The sequence below is a fragment of the Eucyclogobius newberryi genome, unplaced genomic scaffold, assembly GCF_026437365.1.
Source record: "Eucyclogobius newberryi isolate DKJ021-1_F unplaced genomic scaffold, fEucNew1.0.hap1 SCAF_19, whole genome shotgun sequence".
Taxonomy (NCBI): Eukaryota; Metazoa; Chordata; class Actinopteri; order Gobiiformes; family Gobiidae; genus Eucyclogobius; species Eucyclogobius newberryi.
Genome location: NW_027315823.1, coordinates 10944167 through 10965332, shown reverse-complemented (window position 1 = coordinate 10965332; position 21166 = coordinate 10944167). Strand labels below are relative to the sequence as shown.

The 21166-nt window shown below is 40.8% G+C and overlaps 2 protein-coding genes across 2 annotated transcripts in view; both read right to left on the bottom strand.

The window, feature by feature from the left end:
* Window positions 1–829: 829 nt before the first annotated feature.
* The window catches only part of LOC140365355 (SH3 and cysteine-rich domain-containing protein 3-like), a 360861-nt gene continuing 340524 nt past the window's right edge, over window positions 830–21166 (bottom strand). The window contains exon 14 of the mRNA XM_072451741.1: window positions 830–840. The gene's annotated coding sequence lies outside the window, so the exon portion shown is untranslated. The remainder of the gene's footprint in view (window positions 841–21166) is intronic.
* Window positions 1969–5905, bottom strand: lsm3 (LSM3 homolog, U6 small nuclear RNA and mRNA degradation associated). The gene is made up of 4 exons (XM_072451746.1): window positions 5849–5905; window positions 3495–3605; window positions 2409–2504; window positions 1969–2110 (listed from the first exon to the last, which is right to left on the bottom strand). The coding sequence occupies exons 1-4, from the start codon at window positions 5867–5869 to the stop codon at window positions 2030–2032; spliced, it is 309 nt and encodes a 102-aa protein (XP_072307847.1). The 5' UTR covers window positions 5870–5905; the 3' UTR covers window positions 1969–2029.

Below are 21166 nucleotides of genomic sequence, written 5' to 3'. Positions count from 1 at the left end.
ACGGTTATGTTTATTGCGCGGGAATACCTCGAAAAACATGCATTCTTACTGTGAGCGGGGCGTGCCTTTCCGCAGAGCTGACCTGTAACATGGTCAAGGGAAAACGCAGTGACACGGTGTCGTTTGATCAAATGGATTTCAGAGTAACTGCGGTGTTGTGAAGGCAAAGTACGGTGGATTTTAAAATGTCGCTTTCAGTTTTAGACATTTTCTCGTTCATGTTTGCCACATTATTTTGCTCTTTTTTGCACAATTTACCTCATTAAAACCTCAAATTATTCACATCAGATGTTTACATTTTAATAATCTGATAACTCTAGCAATCAGATGATGATCAGATTTTGGGTGTGGATGGAAACACAGTAATAAGATCAGTAACATACAACGCAAAATGTACTATTTTTGAGCTTAAAACCGTGTTATTGTTCCATTGTTCCCTCATCACTTTGGAGTTGTATTTTTGTTTTTATTTGTGTTTGTATTTATGTGAATCCTGTTCCGTAAGGCCTCAGAAAACACAGAATTTCCCAGATTTGTCGACAGGCTGTAGGTCGGGCACCCAGATCTTGTTTGCGTTTTTTTAAGTCCATAAAGCAGTTGTGTTGGGGCCTCAGACCAATTGTTGTTGACAATCAGGCTTCCTTACCTGTTAAATTGGCCCAAACAACACATTTTTACTTTAAACCCGGAAAACAATATGCTATCAACCTAAATCACAACCATTTTTATGTGACGCAGATTTAATATTAATGTTTCAAGTCTTATTACAGCTGTGGAGGCTCATCAAATCTACATCAAACATTTAGAATGATTTACTTCATTGCCGTGCGGTCTGTGGCCCTCTGCCCTGTATGAGTTTCAAAATAAAGCCCTCGGGGGGAGAAAAAAATAGTAAGGAATGCCATAAACCATCTCCAGACTTATTGAATATTCCAGCCTCAGTCATTAGCATGTCGGGGTAAGCTAGCTTTAGTTTCTCCCCCATCGCTGTTCCCTCTGTCGCCAGTAGAGGGAGTTCCAACACAAACTCTGACGATATAAAGTAATGCGTTCTTACTTTTAGTTCTAAAACATGACAAGCTAAAGCAGAAGTACAAGAATATGTTTAAAGGAGAACAATAATGATGCATTTGTGTTGTCCTTTACGGCCTCAAAGTTGCTATTTTTTTTTACTTTTTAAATTGTGTATAGTACAGCTCTATTGTTTTATCTAAATGCTGCTGTGCTCTACGTGTTCTGAAATACGTGGTTCATATTAGAGTATTTTCATGCGTTAAAAATATGACCAGAATCTGATTATTAAAGCTGTGGCGGCTCATTTCAGATCTCGTCCCAAAATGTGTCGTATAGTGACTCACAAGGCACGTTCACACATTAGAAAAGATTAAATGTAGAATAATTGAATAAGACCGCATGTGGAGGTCTGAACACTTTTTCTGGAGTGGAAACAGAATTTACTTTAAAAAAATTGCTAATCGAAAAGCAATAATTTTCAGAAGAATCGCAACTAGATATATTTTTCCAAACGTGTGCGCTATTACATCAGACCAACACTGCCCTCTGGTGGACCTTTAACCAACTACTACAGGTTTTGACTAAACTTTATAGACCTTGAACTGAAACATTTCATTCCAAACAGAAATATTGGATTCACTCTTTTACATTTTGATGAATTATATGCCATCGCAAGAACTATTCCTTATCATGAAGCCCAAAGTCAAATAAAATAACGTTTACAACACAGTAAAGTTTTGTTTTTTTATTTAACTTTACCAAAATTCAAAACAATAACTGTCATTCTCAGAGCGAGCATGATTCTGTCCCACGCCCAAAAAAAGGAACATTTTTTCACATATACATACATCATAATGCAAAAAAAAGAAAAATCAAGTATCCCGGATGTTCACTTAAATGTAAAAAACAAAGTCTATATTTTCAATAACTTCCAATTTAAAGCAGGAACTGGTATTTTAATATTTGAAACGACTATGGCAAGGGCTAGAAATGAATGGGAGCGAGCGTGAGTGGTCTATCCGACTCGAAGGGGCGGGGCTACCAGGACCACGCCGTCTCCTCTCACAAACAGCATGGGGATGTTCCTCTTGGTCGACTGGAAAAGGATAAAAGCACTGATTTTAGACGAGTAAAAACCAAACAGTGTGTGATACTCGCATATGCATATATGTCCAGTGTGTGTGTGTGTATATATATGTAACACGCACGCACACGCACACACACACAGTTTGGGCCGATACCGATGTGGGGAAAGCTTAGGCCGATAAACGATATGAGTCTAAATGGTTGTTACAAATGTTGTTGTTGCTTTTCTATTCTGTGAATTTCCAGTCTTATTTTGATTATTAACACTGTACGACACACTTTGTGCACTAACTCAGAATGATGTGTACCTTGTATAGTTCTTCGTAGGTCTCGTCGTCGATCTCCACTGTGGTCACCGTCTCCTCCACGTCTCCCAGGATCATGTTCAGATGCTGGTCATACGCCTGGCACACAAACGCACACTCACTAACTCATGCGCCACACGGTTCTGCCGACAGGACGAGGAGCCACTCTGTTCCCTCAGCACAAACACACCTTCATTTACCTCCATTCACAATGTTTACCTTCATTCACGACTAAAGCTACGACTTAAGTAGATATAAATACAGTTCAAACATTTTTGTCAAATAATAAAAACTAAACATGAACAAAGGGCCCAGAGCCGACACCAACTCAACCTCAAAGAATCATGTTCATGAAGTCATACAATTTATCAAGAGTTCAAGATGTATATTTTCTGTCCAAGTAAAACTATTATGGATTTAACGTGGCTGTTTTGTCAAGAAAACTGAACTAAAAGGAATTACAGACCTAATCTCGACTTAAACTAAAAACATTTCTAAATTCTCACATCTGTAAGTCCATAAATCATCTCAGACTCGTTCTGAGCATTTCTGCCTCGAATCACCTTCATTACAACCTGCCTGCTTACATTAGCGCGTCAAGGCAAGCTAGCTTTTGCTTATTTCCCCACAGTAATTCCCTCTTCTAACTCACTTGAGTGAACGCCTGACAGAACGAATATCAGGAGTTGTTTACAATACATACAGTACATTAATTAAAAGCAGAACTAAGTCATTTTCACCTTACTGAACGTCTGTGTGTCGGTTAAATATGTATTTCCGGGGTGTTTGAAGTGTCCCCCGTCGCCCCCTGCTGTTTCTGAGCGGAAAACCAGCCGAGGACAACTCTCCTGAGAAACCCTGGCTCTTATTTAATTTTTTTACATTTGGCGATAATATGTGTATGTTTTTGTATGCGATTATACATAAAGAAGAGGCTTTTACTCAAGAGCATGTTTAAAGAAAATAAGAAAACAAATCACGCTGACATTTTCTTCTCGTCTTTCGATTCCTGCTGCTCAACAACCTCTCAAATTGCTCCTCGGAGTCAAATACAATTGGATGTTTCCCCTCCACAGAGTCGGTACGTACGTGCAGCCTCCCTCGCAGCTCGCGGTCGTTCCTCATCTTGACGTAGATCCGCTCGTCCAGACTGAGCCGGATCAGGTCCAGCGGCTCCTCCACCGTGTTGGGGGTCGGCTGCTGCAAGACAAGCACAGACCAGCCCGCCGGGGGAGGCAGGGTCAGCCGTCTGCCCTCTGCGCTGAAAACACTCACGGGTATACGCTCGGGTACTACCAATGGTTTTAACGCAACGACCACAGTTCAATTTCTATATTTTTATGCAATATCAGTGACATTGAACAACAACAGCAGCGTTAAATTGACTCTCGTTTACCGTTAATTATGTCGTGAAGTAAAGAGGAGGCCCTTCGAAATGCGACCTTTGCATTTGTTTGTTTCTTGTGTAGGATACGCATCACGTTTCACATGTCACTGTGGGATATTTCATTATTTTACTTTGTTTTGACGAGTCTTAAAATGAGCTTTACGTTTACCGTATTTTCCGGACTATAAGTCGCACCTTTTTTCATAGTTTTGGCCAGGGTGCGACTTATACTTATACTACTTCTTCTCTATTATGCCTTTTTTGGCTGGTGCGACTTATACTCCGGAAAAAACGGAACATTAAAAGTGCCGTGGTCTTGTTTTCACCTGTATAGATGCTTTTACAATACATCTCTACTGGGGCAAAAAAATCAGATACGAGTCAGAAAACACGCATTTTCAACACAAAATAATAGCACTTTCTTTATGTTGCCCTGTGATCTTGTATTAGTTCTGATAATCATTCTAAACTGTTCTGGAAATTTGGTCCCGTTTGTGATTTGATTTTTTTTTTTTATAGAATCGATCCTCGCTCAATTGAGCAGTTTTAGGATCTGATTTTTGTCACTTTTACAATCTTAAAAGTAAAATATTGAACTTTAATGCTTCAAAGTTTGTCTCTTTAAAATCAATAACCTTTAACTTATTTGTATTGTTTGCATTGCATGTTTCAAAGTTGATTAGAACAATTATTTATTCCATGATCGATTACATTTAACTTACCAGACAATTAGCTTTTTAATTTTATTTCAGTTTAAATGTTTCTTGGTACTTTTAGTGTGATATCGTTTTTGTTAATGTGGCGGTTTGAAGTGTTTTACTGTGCACTCGGAGCTCATTAAATGTTCTCCAACGTGGTTTTAAACTACAAACGGCAAATAAACCAAACTCAAATATTAGAAATGCAATTCCATTCCGCTTTTGACACAGACTTAGGCAGAATAAGTTCAGACAGAAGAATCAAACATATGATGACCACTTGACTAAAGCTAGAACTGGACCCTTCTCTAACACTCCTGCCTGTTCGTAGCCTCAGAGTACATTCCTCTCTTCACTATAATTACATACAGGAAAAACATGTTACTGTGGCTGTCCTCAGGGGCTTTAGCAGGGTCCACAGATGTTTGTAATCCAGAATTTAGGATGCATTACTTTAACCATACATGGAAATACACAAAATAGACAAATATCTGTGGATATAATTTGCCAAATCAAGACGGGTTGGCAAATGAAAACCACTCACTGTGAGTGATATCGGAGTCTGGTTTAAAACATAACGTTTGTGTTTTGCATCATTTGTCTATTTAAGGGGATATTTTGGTATACAGTACTTTTAGTAACGCCTCAGGCAACTATTTGTTTTTCTTCATCATTTGTAAGAGAAAATTTAACCTTTCTACCCTTGAAATTACAGATTACTTCTTTTTTGACCAACTTAAAATCTTTAATGATTATATAGTATAACGTTCTATAGGCTTAGGCAATTTTTATCTTTTTATTTCTTGTTTTGTGTGCTGGGAAATTTAAATGGTAAATTATATAGTTTAATAAGAAACAGTACAGTGTGCTCCAAGAATGTATTATATATGTAATTATATACGTTTGAGTTGCTATACAAAATATAAAGCCTTTATTGATTTTTGCCTTGGTATAAAAGTATTTTTACAAAAATGATTACCAAAAGAGCTGTTTTAAGATAAGATATTCCTTTATTGTCCCACATGGGGAAATTTCATTGGTGCAACGCAGGTAGATATACGCAGATTTACTTAGATTATTTTAAAAGAACGTTAAATCCCAGGATAATCTTCATTTCTCACACACTTAATTCGTTGAAAAATTAAATGCACGTTTTGATTAAGAACTCCCAGTACACAAGGCTAAAAGTTTTACACCGGCGATGGCTTCTTTTGTGCACGTTTTCTGACCAATCTTACGGATATACAGGACTGAACAGTATATTTAAGAACCAATTTAATGCTAAATCGTTTCTGGTTATTTTCGAGAGTCGTTTGTAGAAGAAACTAGATGAAATGAGTGAACGCAGCTGCACAAACCTGCTCCACTTCGTCCGCCATGCTGTTTAAGTCTGTCTGCGTCCATCTGCGGCTGCGCAGTGACGTGACGTGCTTACGTCATGGGTCCGGCGTCCCCATACCGGAAGAAGGACGTACGTGCGTGAGTTGCCAGGTACGTGGGTTTACTGTAAAATGTTTCGTTCACCATATGCGGCTGTATTTTGATTTTGCTTACCCACTACTCCGTGTTAAACGTTTTACCAATGCTTTTGTTTGAAGGTGCAGCCATTACAGGGTTATTAGCGTATCCAGATGATTACAACTGAATCATTATTCCACAAATTGCAAAACAAAACAATTATTAATAACAGTAAAATATATGTATATATAATAAATAGAGAAAAATTAAGGCCTGCATAAAATAACATTTGAGAATAAAAAATAGACTAGAATATGGCATAGACAGGACGTCATGGGTCTTCCTGAAGATCTGACAATGTTCAAATCTAAGATAAAAGCTGTACATATGACTGAAATGATTTGATTTGCACTCTTCTCTTTTAAGTGTTTAACTGTTTTGTAATTTCTGTCATGTGTATGTGATTTTAATGCATGTTTTCCGGTTGTATGAAGCACTTTGAATTGCCTTGTGTATGAATTGCACTCTACATATAAACTTGCCATGCCTTCATCTCTGTGACTGTTATATATGACGTAAATTGATCAACCGTGTCATTATTGCTGTGGCCTTCACTAGAACAGGACAAGCGACTAACTAAAGCATAATCGAGAAAAGCGTCAATCGAACCTGGCAACCCTTCCCCAGCATCTGCTCAGTTCTTCAATGGCCCTGTACCACTCTGTCCTCCTCCACGTCCGCTACATGCTCCAGCTGCTACAAGGGTAAAATGCTGCATTTGATATATTATTTGTGCATAATCTACATAATGACACGATTGTTTGAGTCTTTTTGGCAATATAGTATAAATAATAAAGCAGAAGTTGTTTTCATCATGTTTTTATTCGGGTAAGTTAGTGCATAGCTTCCTCCTAGGAAAAGATTATACATTTTACACTCAGACTATTTGTTACAGTCTAGAACAGTTGTATAGCTAGAATTATTCGGATTTATGAATTTAACGTGTATATATATATATATATATGTCGTACTGTACTGAATGTTCTTAATCCAAAACAGATGTTCAATGATTAACTCACATTGGATTTAAATGTAAAGGATTTTAAGTCTTTATAAACCAAAACTAAGCAACTATTTTGAGTTTCCAGGGTGGAAAATAGTTAGGATAGAGAAAATACTACTATAATCTCATATTACGGTAAATCAATTGTGATATTCTGAGGTTGACATTGAAATTACATCACCACATTTACCTCAATTCTGGAATTTGGAATGTATTTGTTTACTTTAAACGGTCTATACAAAGAAATTACAACAAATCATGTTTATAGTACTTCAGGGTTTGGTTTGAATCCCTGCTGGGGCAAAATGAGCAAATACCAACTTAATGACAGACAACACCTTAGAAAAAGAAGGCTGGAAGCTAAAATGAAGGAGGCTCTGCGAGAAGTGAGCCAACAGTGAAAGGCACCATGAAAAAAACAGTGCCCAAGAGGTACAGGCTCATGCCCATAGCAGAAGCTCTGGAAACGGCAAAAAAAAGCTCCAAACCATGGCCAGCCGACTAAAGAGGTAAACCAGAGACAAAGAAGCCAGAAGTGAACCGCATGTCCTCAACTGAACCAGAGAAAGTGTACGCTCAATGGCAGCGTTACAGCAAGACTGAACTACGCAGAACCCTCCAGCTGGAATTTAATCAAATGTTTCTGGTTATTCATGTGCTGTACAGTATTTCTCTAAAGGATAAGATAAGATATTCCTTTATTGTCCACACATGGGGACATTTTGGTGTTACAACGCAGTAGATACAGAAGGAAAGGACAGATAACTTATAGGAAGTTTAAAAAGCACTCTTAATAGAAGAACTGTTATGAACAAAAACAAAAACTCTTATTAACAAAACTCCTGTAAACAGGTCCTCTTATATCTTAATAAGGAATGGAGGGAAGGAAATAAAAATAAAGGAGACACATTATTGAACACATTATTGAACTTTTGACCTTATCTTTATCTTTAGTTGAGTCCAAAGTTTTATTGTGATTGGTTCCTACATGTTTGAATAATCCTGCAACTGAGGCTCGAGAGCGCAGAAAATTCTTGTTTCCACCTACCCCCTATCCCCGCCCACGTCTCTGCACTGTACTTAGTTGTGTTTATTTGAAAAATTCAAACTCTGAGTGACAAATGTATTCTAAAATGGCAAATAGCCACTTTTAAAAAATAAGAAAATGTACATTAGCTGCTCGTTACGGTGAAACGCCGCTATGAAGAGGCGGGGCTTATCAGTTGTGCAGGTTTGAACAGGAAGTCGATGGACCTGTTTCAATACTCACTCGTTTTAGATGAACAATGCTGTTTACAATTAACAAGATGTAGAATGATGATCTACTTATGTTACAATTCTATACCTGAAGTACCTGAAAACACATAATGTAGCTCCTTTAACCCTTGTGCCTCTGGTCTTGAGCAGTGCGGTCTGGTTGGCAGTGCCAGGCTGTGGAGCAGACAGAGGTAGAACACAGCAGGACAAACCCATTCCCCTCTCTGCTAATGTGGCTCTGAGGGGAAGAAACCCCTGCTACACGACACACACAAGACGAGCAGCTTTATACAGCGAGAAATGTTAGCAACAGCCAATCCATAAAACAAACAAAGTGCTTTACATAGATAATTAAAGTAGTTTCCTCACACCCATCCCCATCCATCTATCCACCCCATAATCCATCGGTTCAATTTAGACTGGATAGGGATGGTCCAAAAGTGTCTCCACTCTGATACTTGAAAACACCTTTTGACACAATATTTTCAGTTATATTAAAGCAAATATGTTCATGCCTTAATGTGTTTGTGAAACTCTGACAGAATAACAACTTAACAGAGACAGAATTGTGACTAAATAACGTACGTATGTATTTGAATCTGAAGGAAAATTATGTATAAAATGAGTCTTTTGGAAATTTCTGTCGGATGGAGAACGTTGGTGTTATTACAATACATATCGTGTTAGTCGCGATAAAGATAATTGCGTTAGTCAATATATGAATATAATGGTTGGACCTGTTTTCTTGCAGTACGTGTGCCGACCTGCGGATGGGGCCAGCTGGCCGGCGGTGGAGGTCAGAGTGAAGGTGAACAGTAGCAGAAGCCATCAATAACTCCTCTCTTCACATGTAGGTCACCTTCAGCATCTTCGCTACAAGGATCTCCAAAACTCTCACCTTCATTAAAAGACAGCACGAATAGGGACTGTAGCTCCGCCTCCTCATAATTCAAACACGTGAATGACCAAAAGTGTCCATAATAGTGACATAATAGCAACAAATGGGACTACGTTGCCAGTCATATTAATTTTTGTTCTTGTTTTATTTGTATTTTACTGTTTATACGTCTGGGTTGTAATAGTTCTCTGCACAGAATGGCCCGGGAGTCGAACCTGGAACCTTCTTGATGTGAGGACTCCACTCTGCCACAGTGTCTGTCATGATACAATGTGATCACGATACAGATTTTTGGTCCATGGTCCATGGTCAAGAGAGTACAGGGTCAAGAGAGTCAGAAGAGTCCAGGGTCAAGAGAGTCCAGGGTCAAGAGAGTCCAGGGTCAAGAGAGTCCAGGGTCAAGAGAGTCCAGGGTCAAGAGAGTCCAGGGTCAAGAGAGTCCAGGGTCAAGAGAGTCCAGCGTCAAGAGAGTCAAGAGAGTCAAGAGAGTCCAGGGTCAAGAGCATCCATGGTCAAGAGAGTCCAAGGTCAAGAGACTAAAGAGAGTCCAAGGTCAAGAGAGTCCATGGTCAAGAGAGTAAAGAGAGTCCATGGTCAAGAGAGTCCATGGTCAACTGGCCTGGACTCTCTTGACTCTCTTGACCATGGTCCAAGGTCAAGAGAGTCCATGGTCAAGAGACTAAAGAGAGTCCAAGGTCAAGAGAGTCCAGCGTCAAGAGAGTCAAGAGAGTCAAGAGAGTCCAGGGTCAAGAGCATCCATGGTCAAGAGAGTCCAAGGTCAAGAGACTAAAGAGAGTCCAAGGTCAAGAGAGTCCATGGTCAAGAGAGTAAAGAGAGTCCATGGTCAAGAGAGTCCATGGTCAACTGGCCTGGACTCTCTTGACTCTCTTGACCATGGTCCAAGGTCAAGAGAGTCCATGGTCAAGAGACTAAAGAGAGTCCAAGGTCAAGAGAGTCCATGGTCAAGAGAGTAAAGAGAGTCCATGGTCAAGAGAGTCCATGGTCAACTGGCCTGGAATCTCTTGACTCTCTTGACCATGGATGCTCTTGACTCAAGAGCATCCATGGTCAAGAAAGTCCAGGGTCAAGAGCATCCATGGTCAAGAGAGTCCAAGGTCAAGAGAGTCCATGGTCAAGAGAGTAAAGAGAGTCCATGGTCAAGAGAGTCCAAGGTCAAGAGGGTCCAGAAAGTCCAGAGTCAGAAAGTTCAAAGAGTCCAGACTAGAGACCAAATGTGCAGAAATCATGATTTGTATTATATTTTCTAGTATCTTTGACATCTCTGTGCCTTTCATTATTATGTTTCTAACACTCAAGTACAAACTCAAGGATACAAACAAACGGGTTAGTGTGTAAATGCTTTTGTTGTCCATCCTGAAAAATGACTGTCTTTATATTTTTTCTATGTTGTTGTTTTTTCTAAATAAAGTTTGTTTTTAAAAAATGTAATTATAAGTATAATGTTGGACACTAGTGATGCACTGGTTTAACGTGTTCACCTTCAAACCAGAGGATCGCCAGTTCATAAAACGCCTGGGCACACATGTCAACCACTTTGTCTGGGTGCGACAGGGCATCTGGTGATTCCCCCCCCCCCCCCCCCCCTTTTTTTATGTCATTGTTTTCCAAATTGGGCTACTGATATAAAAGTCTGTTTATTTATTTTGAATTGCACATTTGTCTATAGCTTGGTTTATTCTTCTGCATAATAATTCTAATTCCATTTCTTATTATATAAAAGATGTATGAAAAACGAATGCTGTTCTCGTTCAAGCCACAGTGGGGCAGTAGTGTGCCAGTTTGAAATCAGACTTTTTTCACACTCATTTTTACACTATCATCAACTATTGATGCAGATCTTGAGCCAGCAATTGTAATTATACATTTAAAAACTCTATAATGTAATTTTAAACACAAACTAATCATAGATTATTCAATATTACTATATTGTCTTACATTTGATCACTGGAAAGATCAGATTTTGTCCTGTTGATATGATTTATATTCCTCACCATAAATACTTGTTCAAATGTGTGTCTAATTTCAATATAAGTTTGTTTGTATGAAATGAGGAGAGAGAAGGGAGAGACATTAAGCAAAAGGCCAGGAATCAACCCCACAATACTGTGCAACGCATTGAACCATGAATATTATGTGTTCAAGCTAAGGCTCTGTTCATGTTTCTAATGATTAGGCTTTAGATAGAAATACAGTCATTTAACAACATAGAACACTAATTAGTGTAATGAATTGGTCAATGAGGTCATCTCATTTCATCCAATCAGCAACTATCTCAGGTATGGAAGTGTAGCTGGAGTATGAAGTATGACCCCTTTACAACTTCAGTGTTCTTTTCTAATGTAGTATCAGGACTATCTAACAGTGACTTCCTCAAAATGGTGACAACAACAAACAAACTAAATTGCATTAGAATACTTGGCATGGGATTTGTTGAAAATGAATAGGTGTGGACACTTTTCCCCTCTTATTTTTTATTAAATGACTGATGTGCAATACCTTCAGGGCACCACCACGTGCCTGTTACTGATGTGCTACATGGATGAAATTGTGACTTTCATTTTTGACTTTTGACATAGCAACAACAGATGGCTACAGAGGGAAAAGTCCTTCATTCTACAGTGAATTTGCAGGCTCGTGAGTTTTGCGGCGTCATCACCTCCTCAGAGCGTTGTTCTCTAATGAGAGGTGCACATTATAAAAATCACCCTGACAATGATCGATGGCTCATATTTAGGCTGGAGTTTTGAAGGACTGACGAAGAGTGCACACTGGACGTTTCGGATATTTTGCCACGCTTCAGAAATCTATGATTAACAAGTACATTTACAACTAGATAATTTGCAACGGCTGAAGCCATTGCTAGAGTGTCTGCGTCTCTCCCCCTCCCCTCTCTCTCTCTCTCTCTCTCTCTCTCTCTCTCCCCGTCACAAAAGTCTAAAGAATAAAGCCTAAAGAATTACGCAGACACTCATAATGCCCCATTTATTTCACTGGGGAAAAAGTAAGATAAGATAAGATATTCCTTTATTGTCCCACATGGGGAAATTTCATTGGTGCAACGCAGGTAGATACAGAGGTAGATACAGAAGAACAGATCACTTATAGAAAGTCTGAAAAACACTTTCAGTAGAAGATCTCCTATAAATAAATAAAAACTCCCATAGACAAATAAATAAATAAATACATAAATACCATTGCATGTGATCACGACAGTAATTGCACATGAATATGTGTCACTAATACTTTTGAAAATTCTGCAAAAAGTGAAAGTTGTTCAAATCGTGTTATCATATAGTGCCTGCGTGACATCACGCAGGCACTATATGATAATTATCAGTCGGTGTAATCCAGGCATGTCCAAACTACGGCCTGGGGGCTTACACAGAGTAGGATATAAAAACCAGAGTACCCAGACTTGAGTCAAAACTGTCCAGACGATACAACAGAATTTTTTTCTACAATAATAATTATTCAAAATTCAACTTTTTAGATACTATTTAGCCTGCTTAGCCAAGTCGTTTCTCCTGTGGATCAGTACAGTTTGTCTAAGAATTAATTACAAATGTTTTCCAACAAAAGCAGTGTTGTAAATGTAAAAGGCGTCAGTACCTACCCCTGAGCAGGAGCTAAAAGTGTGTTCCCAGTTCTTAGTTCCAACTCTGCGACAACTGAAAAAGTGCTCTATTGCATGCAGCTGATGTCGTTTACATGTTATTACTTTTGAAAGTGGCTACGTGACATTAATCTGCTGTTAAACCTGCAGTTGAACCTTTTCCTGTGACTGTTCAGCACAAACACATAAGAACACACACATGAGACCTTACTGCCCGGCTCCTACACCTAGTCTCATTTTCAACCATGCTTTCATTTAGGCCTGATATAGTCAGTGTAGATTGTCATTTTAGCAGTGTCTATGGTGAGCAATAAAATCTGCTCCCTGAAACACAGAAAATGCAAAAGAGCTGCAGTAATGCTTAGAAAAATCTACAAATGCTAATATTTGAATGTCTAAAAGGAAACAAAGCATGTTAACACTTGAAGAATACGAGATAAACAATGGTAAGGTTATTACATCCTTGTAAAGCTGGAAAATGACGGAACAAACTACTACTACTACTACTACTACTACTACTACTACTACTACCTTAATCTCTATGTTTTGAGAAAATGAATTGTTGTTTGATTGTTTATTCTGTTTTTCACTGTCACTAAACTATAATTTATATTAATACACCAAATGTGGTAACATTTAGAACATTTTTGAAAATTTTAGAAAATTGTAGGAAATTGTAGGAAATTGTAGAAAATTGTCAAACGCTCTTAACATGTGCTCATCACTCACTCCAGACTTCCTTCTTGACCTGTGTCCACTGAGCCATTATGACGCTCTTACATAATAGTACATATGGCAGGTCTCATTGGCAGGACATTTTCTTCCAGGACCCCAGCATGTCCATCACAGCATGAAAGCTTCTGACCGTAACATTTGGCAGCATCTTATACAAATACAACAGAAGTGTTGATTGAAAAAACTGGCACTGGCACTGCCAAAAGACCAAGTACCAAAGTACAGTAATGCAATGGAATTTTCAACACTTTACAATATGGTGCATGTCTTCTATCTATCTAACTAATACTTCCGAATTATTATTTGCTTAAAAAAAAAAAAAAAAAGTGTGCCCGCTCGTGAAGTCTTTTTTTTTTATTTACTTGCTTCGCCCGGTGCTCCTGAGACTTGTATAAAGCTGTGTTGAGTTTATGGAAACAACTAAATGCTAAAGTTAAATTGAACCTGATACATTAAAAAACAATACTGGTAGTTATGGGTTGCTGTTGACCGTGTTTAAGATGATAATCTGTGAAAATGTGTCATATTGACAACTGATGCTGTTTACGGGAAATGAGTACTTGGAAAGGAAGTTTGTGGTTGAAAATGTGGGTGCAAAAGCTGAATATAAGTACTGTATGTGATCTTGTTTGCTGCTTGTTTTTCTTTATAATGTTGATTACATTTTTGTATCTATTTTTGGAAAATGTTCCATGTTTAGTCTATTGCAGAGCTTCTTCATCAGCCAAAAATTAAATATTCATCTAAAACAGATCTAAACACCACTTTGTATGTATGACCAGGATGGTCGAGTGTTTAAGCTGTTGGACCAAAGTAACTCCTGGTATGAACTTTTATACTATGTGCAGCAGTGTTTCTTTCAAACTTGTGATCCAAAGGCCAAACCTGGATAAAATTATCTGGATAAAATTACAATATATAAGATAACTCAAAAAACATTAATCCATCCAAATCTACTTAAAAAGGTTCAACAGATGTGGATTTATTTCACAACGTAGTGGTCTGAAACCTGTGGTCTGAAGCCTTTGGTCTGAAACCAGTGGTCTGAAGCCTTTGGTCTGAAGCCTTTGGTCTGAAGCCTGTGGTCTGAAGCCTGTGGTCTGAAGCCTTTGGTCCGAAACCAGTGGTCTGAAGCCTGTGGTCTGAAGCCTGTGGTCTGAAGCCTGAGGTCTGAAGCCTGTGGTCTGAAGCCTGTGGTCTGAAGCCTTTGGTCCGAAACCAGTGGTCTGAAGCCTGTGGTCTGAAGCCTGTGGTCTGAAGCCTGAGGTCTGAAGCCTGTGGTCTGAAGCCTGTGGTCTGAAGCCTGAGGTCTGAAGCCTGTGGTCTGAAGCCTGAGGTCTGAAGCCTGTGGTCTGAAGCCTGTGGTATGAAGCCTGTGGTCTGAAGCCTGTGGTATGAAGCCTGTGGTCTGAAGCCTGTGGTCTGAAGCCTGAGGTCTGAAGCCTGTGGTCTGAAGCCTGTGGTATGAAGCCTGTGGTCTGAAGCCTGTGGTATGAAGCCTGTGGTCTGAAGCCTGTGGTCTGAAACCTGTGGTCTGAAACCTGTAGTCTGAAGCCAGTGGTCTGAAGCCTGTGGTCTGAAGCTTGCGGTCTGAAGCCTGTGGTCTGAAGCCTTTGGTCTGAAGCCGTCAGTGGTCTGAAGCCTGTGGTCTGAAGCCTTTGGTCTGAAGCCAGTGGTCTGAAGCCTGTGGTCTGAAACCTTTGGTCTGAAGCCAGTGGTCTGAAGCCTTTGGTCTGAAGCCAATGGTCTGAAGCCTGTGGTCTGAAACCTGTGATCTGAAGCTAGTGGTCTGAAGCCTTTGGTCTAAAGCCAGTGGTCTGAAACCTGTGGTCTGAAGCCAGTGGTCTGAAGCCTGTGGTCTGAAACCTTTGGTCTGAAGCCAGTGGTGTGAAGCCTTTGGTCTGAAGCCGTCAGTGGTCTGAAGCCTGTGGTCTGAAGCCTTTGGTCTGAAGCCAGTGGTCTGAAGCCTGTGGTCTGAAACCTTTGGTCTGAAGCCAGTGGTCTGAAGCCTTTGGTCTGAAGCCAATGGTCTGAAGCCTGTGGTCTGAAACCTGTGATCTGAAGCTAGTGGTCTGAAGCCTTTGGTCTAAAGCCAGTGGTCTGAAACCTGTGATCTGAAGCTAGTGGTCTGAAGCCTTTGGTCTAAAGCCAGTGGTCTGAAACCTGTGGTCTGAAGCCAGTGGTCTGAAGCCTGTGGTCTGAAGCCTGTGGTCTGAGGCCGGTATGAAGCCAGTGGTCTGAAGTCTGTGGTCTGAAGCCTGAGGTCTGAAGCCTGTGGTCTGAAGCCAGTGGTCTGAAGTCTGTGGTCTGAAGCCTGAGGTCTGAACCCAGTGGTCTGAAGACTGTGGTCTGAAGCCTGTGGTCTGAAGCCTTTGGTCTGAAGCCAGTGGTCTGAAGCCTTTGGTCTGAAGCCTGTGGTCTGAAACCTGTGATCTGAAGCTAGTGGTCTGAAGCCTTTGGTCTAAAGCCAGTGGTCTGAAGCCTGTGGTCTGAAGCCGCCTGTGGTCTGAAGCCTGTGGTCTGAAGCCTGAGGTCTGAAGCCTGTGGTCTGAAGCCTGTGGTATGAAGCCTGTGGTCTGAAGCCTGTGGTATGAAGCCTGTGGTCTGAAGCCTGTGGTCTGAAGCCTGTGGTCTGAAGCTTGCGGTCTGAAGCCTGTGGTCTGAAGCCGTCAGTGGTCTGAAGCCTGTGGTCTGAAGCCGTCAGTGTTCTGAAGCCTGTGGTCTGAAGCCTTTGGTCTGAAGCCAGTGGTCTGAAGCCTGTGGTCTGAAACCTTTGGTCTGAAGCCAGTGGTCTGAAGCCTTTGGTCTGAAGCCTGTGGTCTGAAGCCTTTGGTCTGAAGCCTTTGGTCTGAAGCCAATGGTCTGAAGCCTGTGGTCTGAAACCTGTGATCTGAAGCTAGTGGTCTGAAGCCTTTGGTCTAAAGCCAGTGGTCTGAAACATGTGGTCTGAAGCCAGTGATCTGAAGCCTGTGGTCTGAAGCCTGTGGTCTGAGGCCGGTATGAAGCCAGTGGTCTGAAGTCTGTGGTCTGAAGCCTGAGGTCTGAAGCCTGTGGTCTGAAGCCAGTGGAAGTCTGTGGTCTGAAGCCTGAGGTCTGAACCCAGTGGTCTGAAGACTGTGGTCTGAAGCCAGTGGTCTGAAGCCTTTGGTCTGAAGCCTGTGGTCTGAAACCTGTGGTCTGAAGCCAGTGGTCTGAAGCCTGTGGTCTGAAACCTGTGATCTGAAGCTAGTGGTCTGAAGCCTTTGGTCTAAAGCCAGTGGTCTGAAACCTGTGGTCTGAAGCCAGTGGTCTGAAGACTGTGGTCTGAAGCCTGTGGTCTGAGGACTGTGGTCTGAAGCCTGTGGTCTGAAGCCAGTGGTCTGAAGTCTGTGGTCTGAAGCCTGAGGTCTGAACCCAGTGGTCTGAAGACTGTGGTCTGAAGCCAGTGGTCTGAAGACTGTGGTCTGAGGCCGGTCTGAAGACTGTGGTCTGAAGACTGTGGTCTGAAGCCTGTGGTCTGAAACCTGTAGTCTGAAGCCAGTGGTCTGAACCCACTGGTCTAAAGACTGTGGTCTGAAGCCAGTGGTCTGAAGACTGTGGTCTGAGGCCGGTCTGAAGACTGTGGTCTGAAGACTGTGGTCTGAAGCCTGTGGTCTGAAACCTGTAGTCTGAAGCCAGTGGTCTGAAGCCAGTGGTCTTGAGTGATGGCTCAGGACCAGAATAGAGCACATTCAGACAGCAGCTCCATTGACACTGATGTATGTGCTCCTCTCTTTGAACGAGGACACTGTGTGATGACCCACTGTGATGTAACCGCGGGCGACAGGGAGAGAGGAGACTGGAAGTTACATATTTGTGTATATATTTATTTCTAAACAAAATGACACCACACAATACCATTACACAGATATTTTATGAGTATGACCAAATTGAACTGGCCTTTGTGTTTGAGATGTCAAAGCGTCCCATAGCCTCATACCCATACGTGCTAAATGTGTAGCTTTACTGGTGAAATGTCTGCCACTTACTTGTCTCCATGTGGATGTTTTTGCATTACTTTGAATGATTCACAATATGGCATTATTCATTCAATAACAGGTTTTTTATTGCTTAAAAATACATTGAAACATATGGATTCTTACGAGCAGTGATGCTTCTCCACATACTTTGTAACCGGGCCTGGTGGCATCACCTGCTTGTTGAATGTACCGCACTGTACTGCCCTGATGGGCCCGACGGGGTCCCATGGGACAAGATGCGGCCACCAGGCACTCACCTGCTGGCGCACTCTAAAGTAAACATGTGACTGTGACCAGTGTGGAAAGACATGGCCCATTGCTTCCATTCTAAAAAAAATAAAAAATACCACAGAACTCACACAAGAGAAATACCATACAAGTGTGACCAGTGTGGGATGACATTTAGACAATCTAGTGCCCTTAATGCGCATATAAAAATCCATACTAAAGTTACCAGTGTGGGGAGAGTTTTAATTGACCAGAACATGAGAAAAGACACACCAGAATCCACAATGGCGAAAAGGCTAAATGCTGTGATGTTTGTGAGAAGGAATTTTCACAGCAACTTGTGTGGACGCTCAGCAACATACGAAAGTCCACACTGGAGAGAAACCATCTGAATGTGACCAGTGGGGGAAATCAAAAATGATGTTGAGTAATTCCCCAGATGATATGGGGAAAACTGAAAATCTATGCAAGAGTCCTAAATAAGGCTTGACACCCTTCAAATGCAGGAGTAAATGTTCCAACAGTGCCGAGCCGCTCCAAAATAAACCAGTCGAAACCTTTCTAATTTGAGATGATCAGAATGAGTCTGGTGAAGGTGTATGAACCTAAAAAGCACAAAGGAGCTCCATGGATTTTTGACAAAGCAGTATATTTTCACCAACATTTTGCTTTTTAACTAAAACATGGGACATTTATTATATTTATTCGATGGTTCCAAAGCTATTCAATACAAGTTCACATTGCGTTCTCGAAAAACATTGTTCACAGTGATGTAAATATTTGAATAGACTTAACACATACACTTAAATAATGAAAACCAGGCCAATCAAGTGAGACAAACATTCAATTCCGCAGCATACATATCGTAGCTTAGTGTCATTCGCACACAGCTACAGCCACAGTTACCTCTCCTCTGAGTCCAACACTGTGCATGATTAATATGTTAAAGCCGCCTCTGACAGCGGCCATATTTCCAGCCGAGAGGGAGCGAAGTCATGTGACCAACTCCCAGCTCAATTTAAGGTCTGTTTGCAGACGATGAGTTTGCGTTTTGGGCTGCTATATCGTACCCTCTTTTATGTAGAAAGCAAAACAAAGTAGTAAGCGTGCACTAATAGTGCTGGGGTAACTTGTGGCTGATGTAATGTTGCAATAGAGTCAAGCAGATTTGGACTCGTGCTGCATTCTGTCTCGGATATTTGAAAGTCAAGATTTGCTACACGTAAAAAATAAAATTAAATGTATTTATTTATATTTCGGCGATTTGAGAACGCAGGCAGAAGTGCGCATGCGCACTCCCCCGTGTGGACTGATACAACACACACGTGCGTTTGTTTATTAGCGCAACGGAGCGCATCGCATCGCTCGTCTCCCGTAGATTTTTGTCCACTTCTGCGTCAGCTCGAACTGTCTTTCTCTGTCTTCATTTTGCCCCGTACACTGAGGGAACTATATTATGATAGATCAATGCGCTTAGGCACGCGGAAACGTGGGGACGAGCCTGACGCGGCTGCAGGTGAGTGATAGGTGCGTTTTATGATTGATACGTGGCAGGACAAATGATTTATCCACGCCACGAGGAAATATGATAAAAAATTTGCTGAAAAAATCGTCCATACCACCTTTAAGAATTGAGTAACAGAACGGATTCAGGAGCACAAATGTATGTTCAAGTAAAAGTATCACATAAAAAATGTACTTAATTTGAAATACAAAGTACATGTTTAAAATTTGAAACGGTGAAACAGAATTTCACGCTGATTTTTGTTTCAGCTCTCAATGATTCTAGACTTTTTGTTTTGTTTGCTCAGAGTCGAGACTTTAACTCAAAACCTTCACGGTGAGTATACATACCTGCTTGTCAGTTGGGAGACTATGGGAGACTGCTGGAACAACAGATTCCACAGTGGGGCGTTAGAGGAAATGTCAATGGGTTTTGGACTCTTTCACCCACATTGCCTAGCAAAGTGCCTTGAAGGTGGAACCATACAGAAACTACTTTTCACTTTTCAGTCTGTTTCAAAAATCTTGTTTAGTGCCGAAAGTACCAAAACTTGCTCTCAAATGTAGAAAATATCCACTGTAAATAAAGTACAGATACCAATAAATAGTTTTACTTTTCGACTTCGTTACGGTCCACCACTCGGAAAATGTACAAGACAAAACAACACTAGAGCCTGCACCTCCTTGTCTCTATGGGGACGCAGTGTTGCCAGGTCAAAGAAAGAGGAAAAAAAAGTCTGATCAATTCCAATATGTCCTATGTTTCCTCTACTATTATTTAGTTTTTGTTACAACTTGTATCAACATGAAATCTCGATTTACTATTTTGTCTCTGTCCTACCTCTTCTCTCTTCTCTTCTCTTCTCTTCTTGTTTCAGTATACACAAACCATATTGATTTACATTTATATTAAATTGCCATTCTCTTTATAGAGCCACACAGAGTTACAGTAGCGGTTGCAGTCACTCTCTCACTGATCTCTGTTCCTCACTGTGTCTAGTCTGCACCCTCTCTGCAGGAACACGGCTCATCAGTTACCAAGAGCTGCTGCGACAGCGTTTACCACGTTATTGCATTTCGTTTTTATGCAGGAAATATATTACAATACATTAATCAGGCCTGACTCAGTTAAACTGTTATGCAGCAGGATTATGTTCTTTAGATATTCATGAAACGTTTGTTTGGACCTTGTGTGTTCTTGATTGGATAATCCACCTGTCAATCACGCCCATCTGAACTCACAGCGATGACATCAGTGACCAGACTGGCATCAGTCTGTATAAACACACAGAGAGATATGATTCTGGACTTTCCAGGCAACAATTGGGCAGCATTAACATGCATACCGGTATTCGTTTACAATAATAACAAGACAAAGGAGTGGCATATTAACAACATAAATCACTTATAGTTGGCATTTCTGAACACTTTAACATCAATATCGCCTCAAAAATCTGTAAGGCCCTAGTTTAACCATGTGTTTTGTCCACTTTCTGATCCGAACGGTCTCTAGCTAAAGCCCAGCTCACTTTGCCCTTGGTGATAACAGGTGTTTGTTTTTTGCTTTGTTTTTCCAAAACAAAACCTTAAAAAACCTGCACTGTTCTGTGAGCAGGGTCTCAGATCTCGCCTCTCCAGATCTGGGGCCTCATTTATAAAGCCCGGTACACGCAAAACCAAGCCCAAAATGTGTCTTCGTATTTTTTCATGCATGATCTAAAAAAATACTTCACGTCAAGTATTTTTTGACATCGCTGTGCACATTTTGGGAGGAGGAGGAGGGCAGAGGAGGAGGGCAGAGGAGGAGGGCAGAGGAGGAGGGCAGAGGAGGAGGGCAGAGGTGAAACAGCGACACACATGGTCATGCTTGGTCAAATGGACCATTACCAAAAAAGTGAATTC

Excerpts from the sequence above, each read along its gene's own strand:
- lsm3 (XM_072451746.1), bottom strand. The coding sequence starts at position 5,869 with ATGGCGGACGAAGTGGAGCAG. Across the intron at positions 3,606-5,848 it reads TGGCGGACGAAGTGGAGCAG|CAGCCGACCCCCAACACGGT; the intron begins GTTTGTGCAGCT and ends CTTGTCTTGCAG. Across the intron at positions 2,505-3,494 it reads AGCTGCGAGGGAGGCTGCAC|GCGTATGACCAGCATCTGAA; the intron begins GTACGTACCGAC and ends TTTGTGTGCCAG.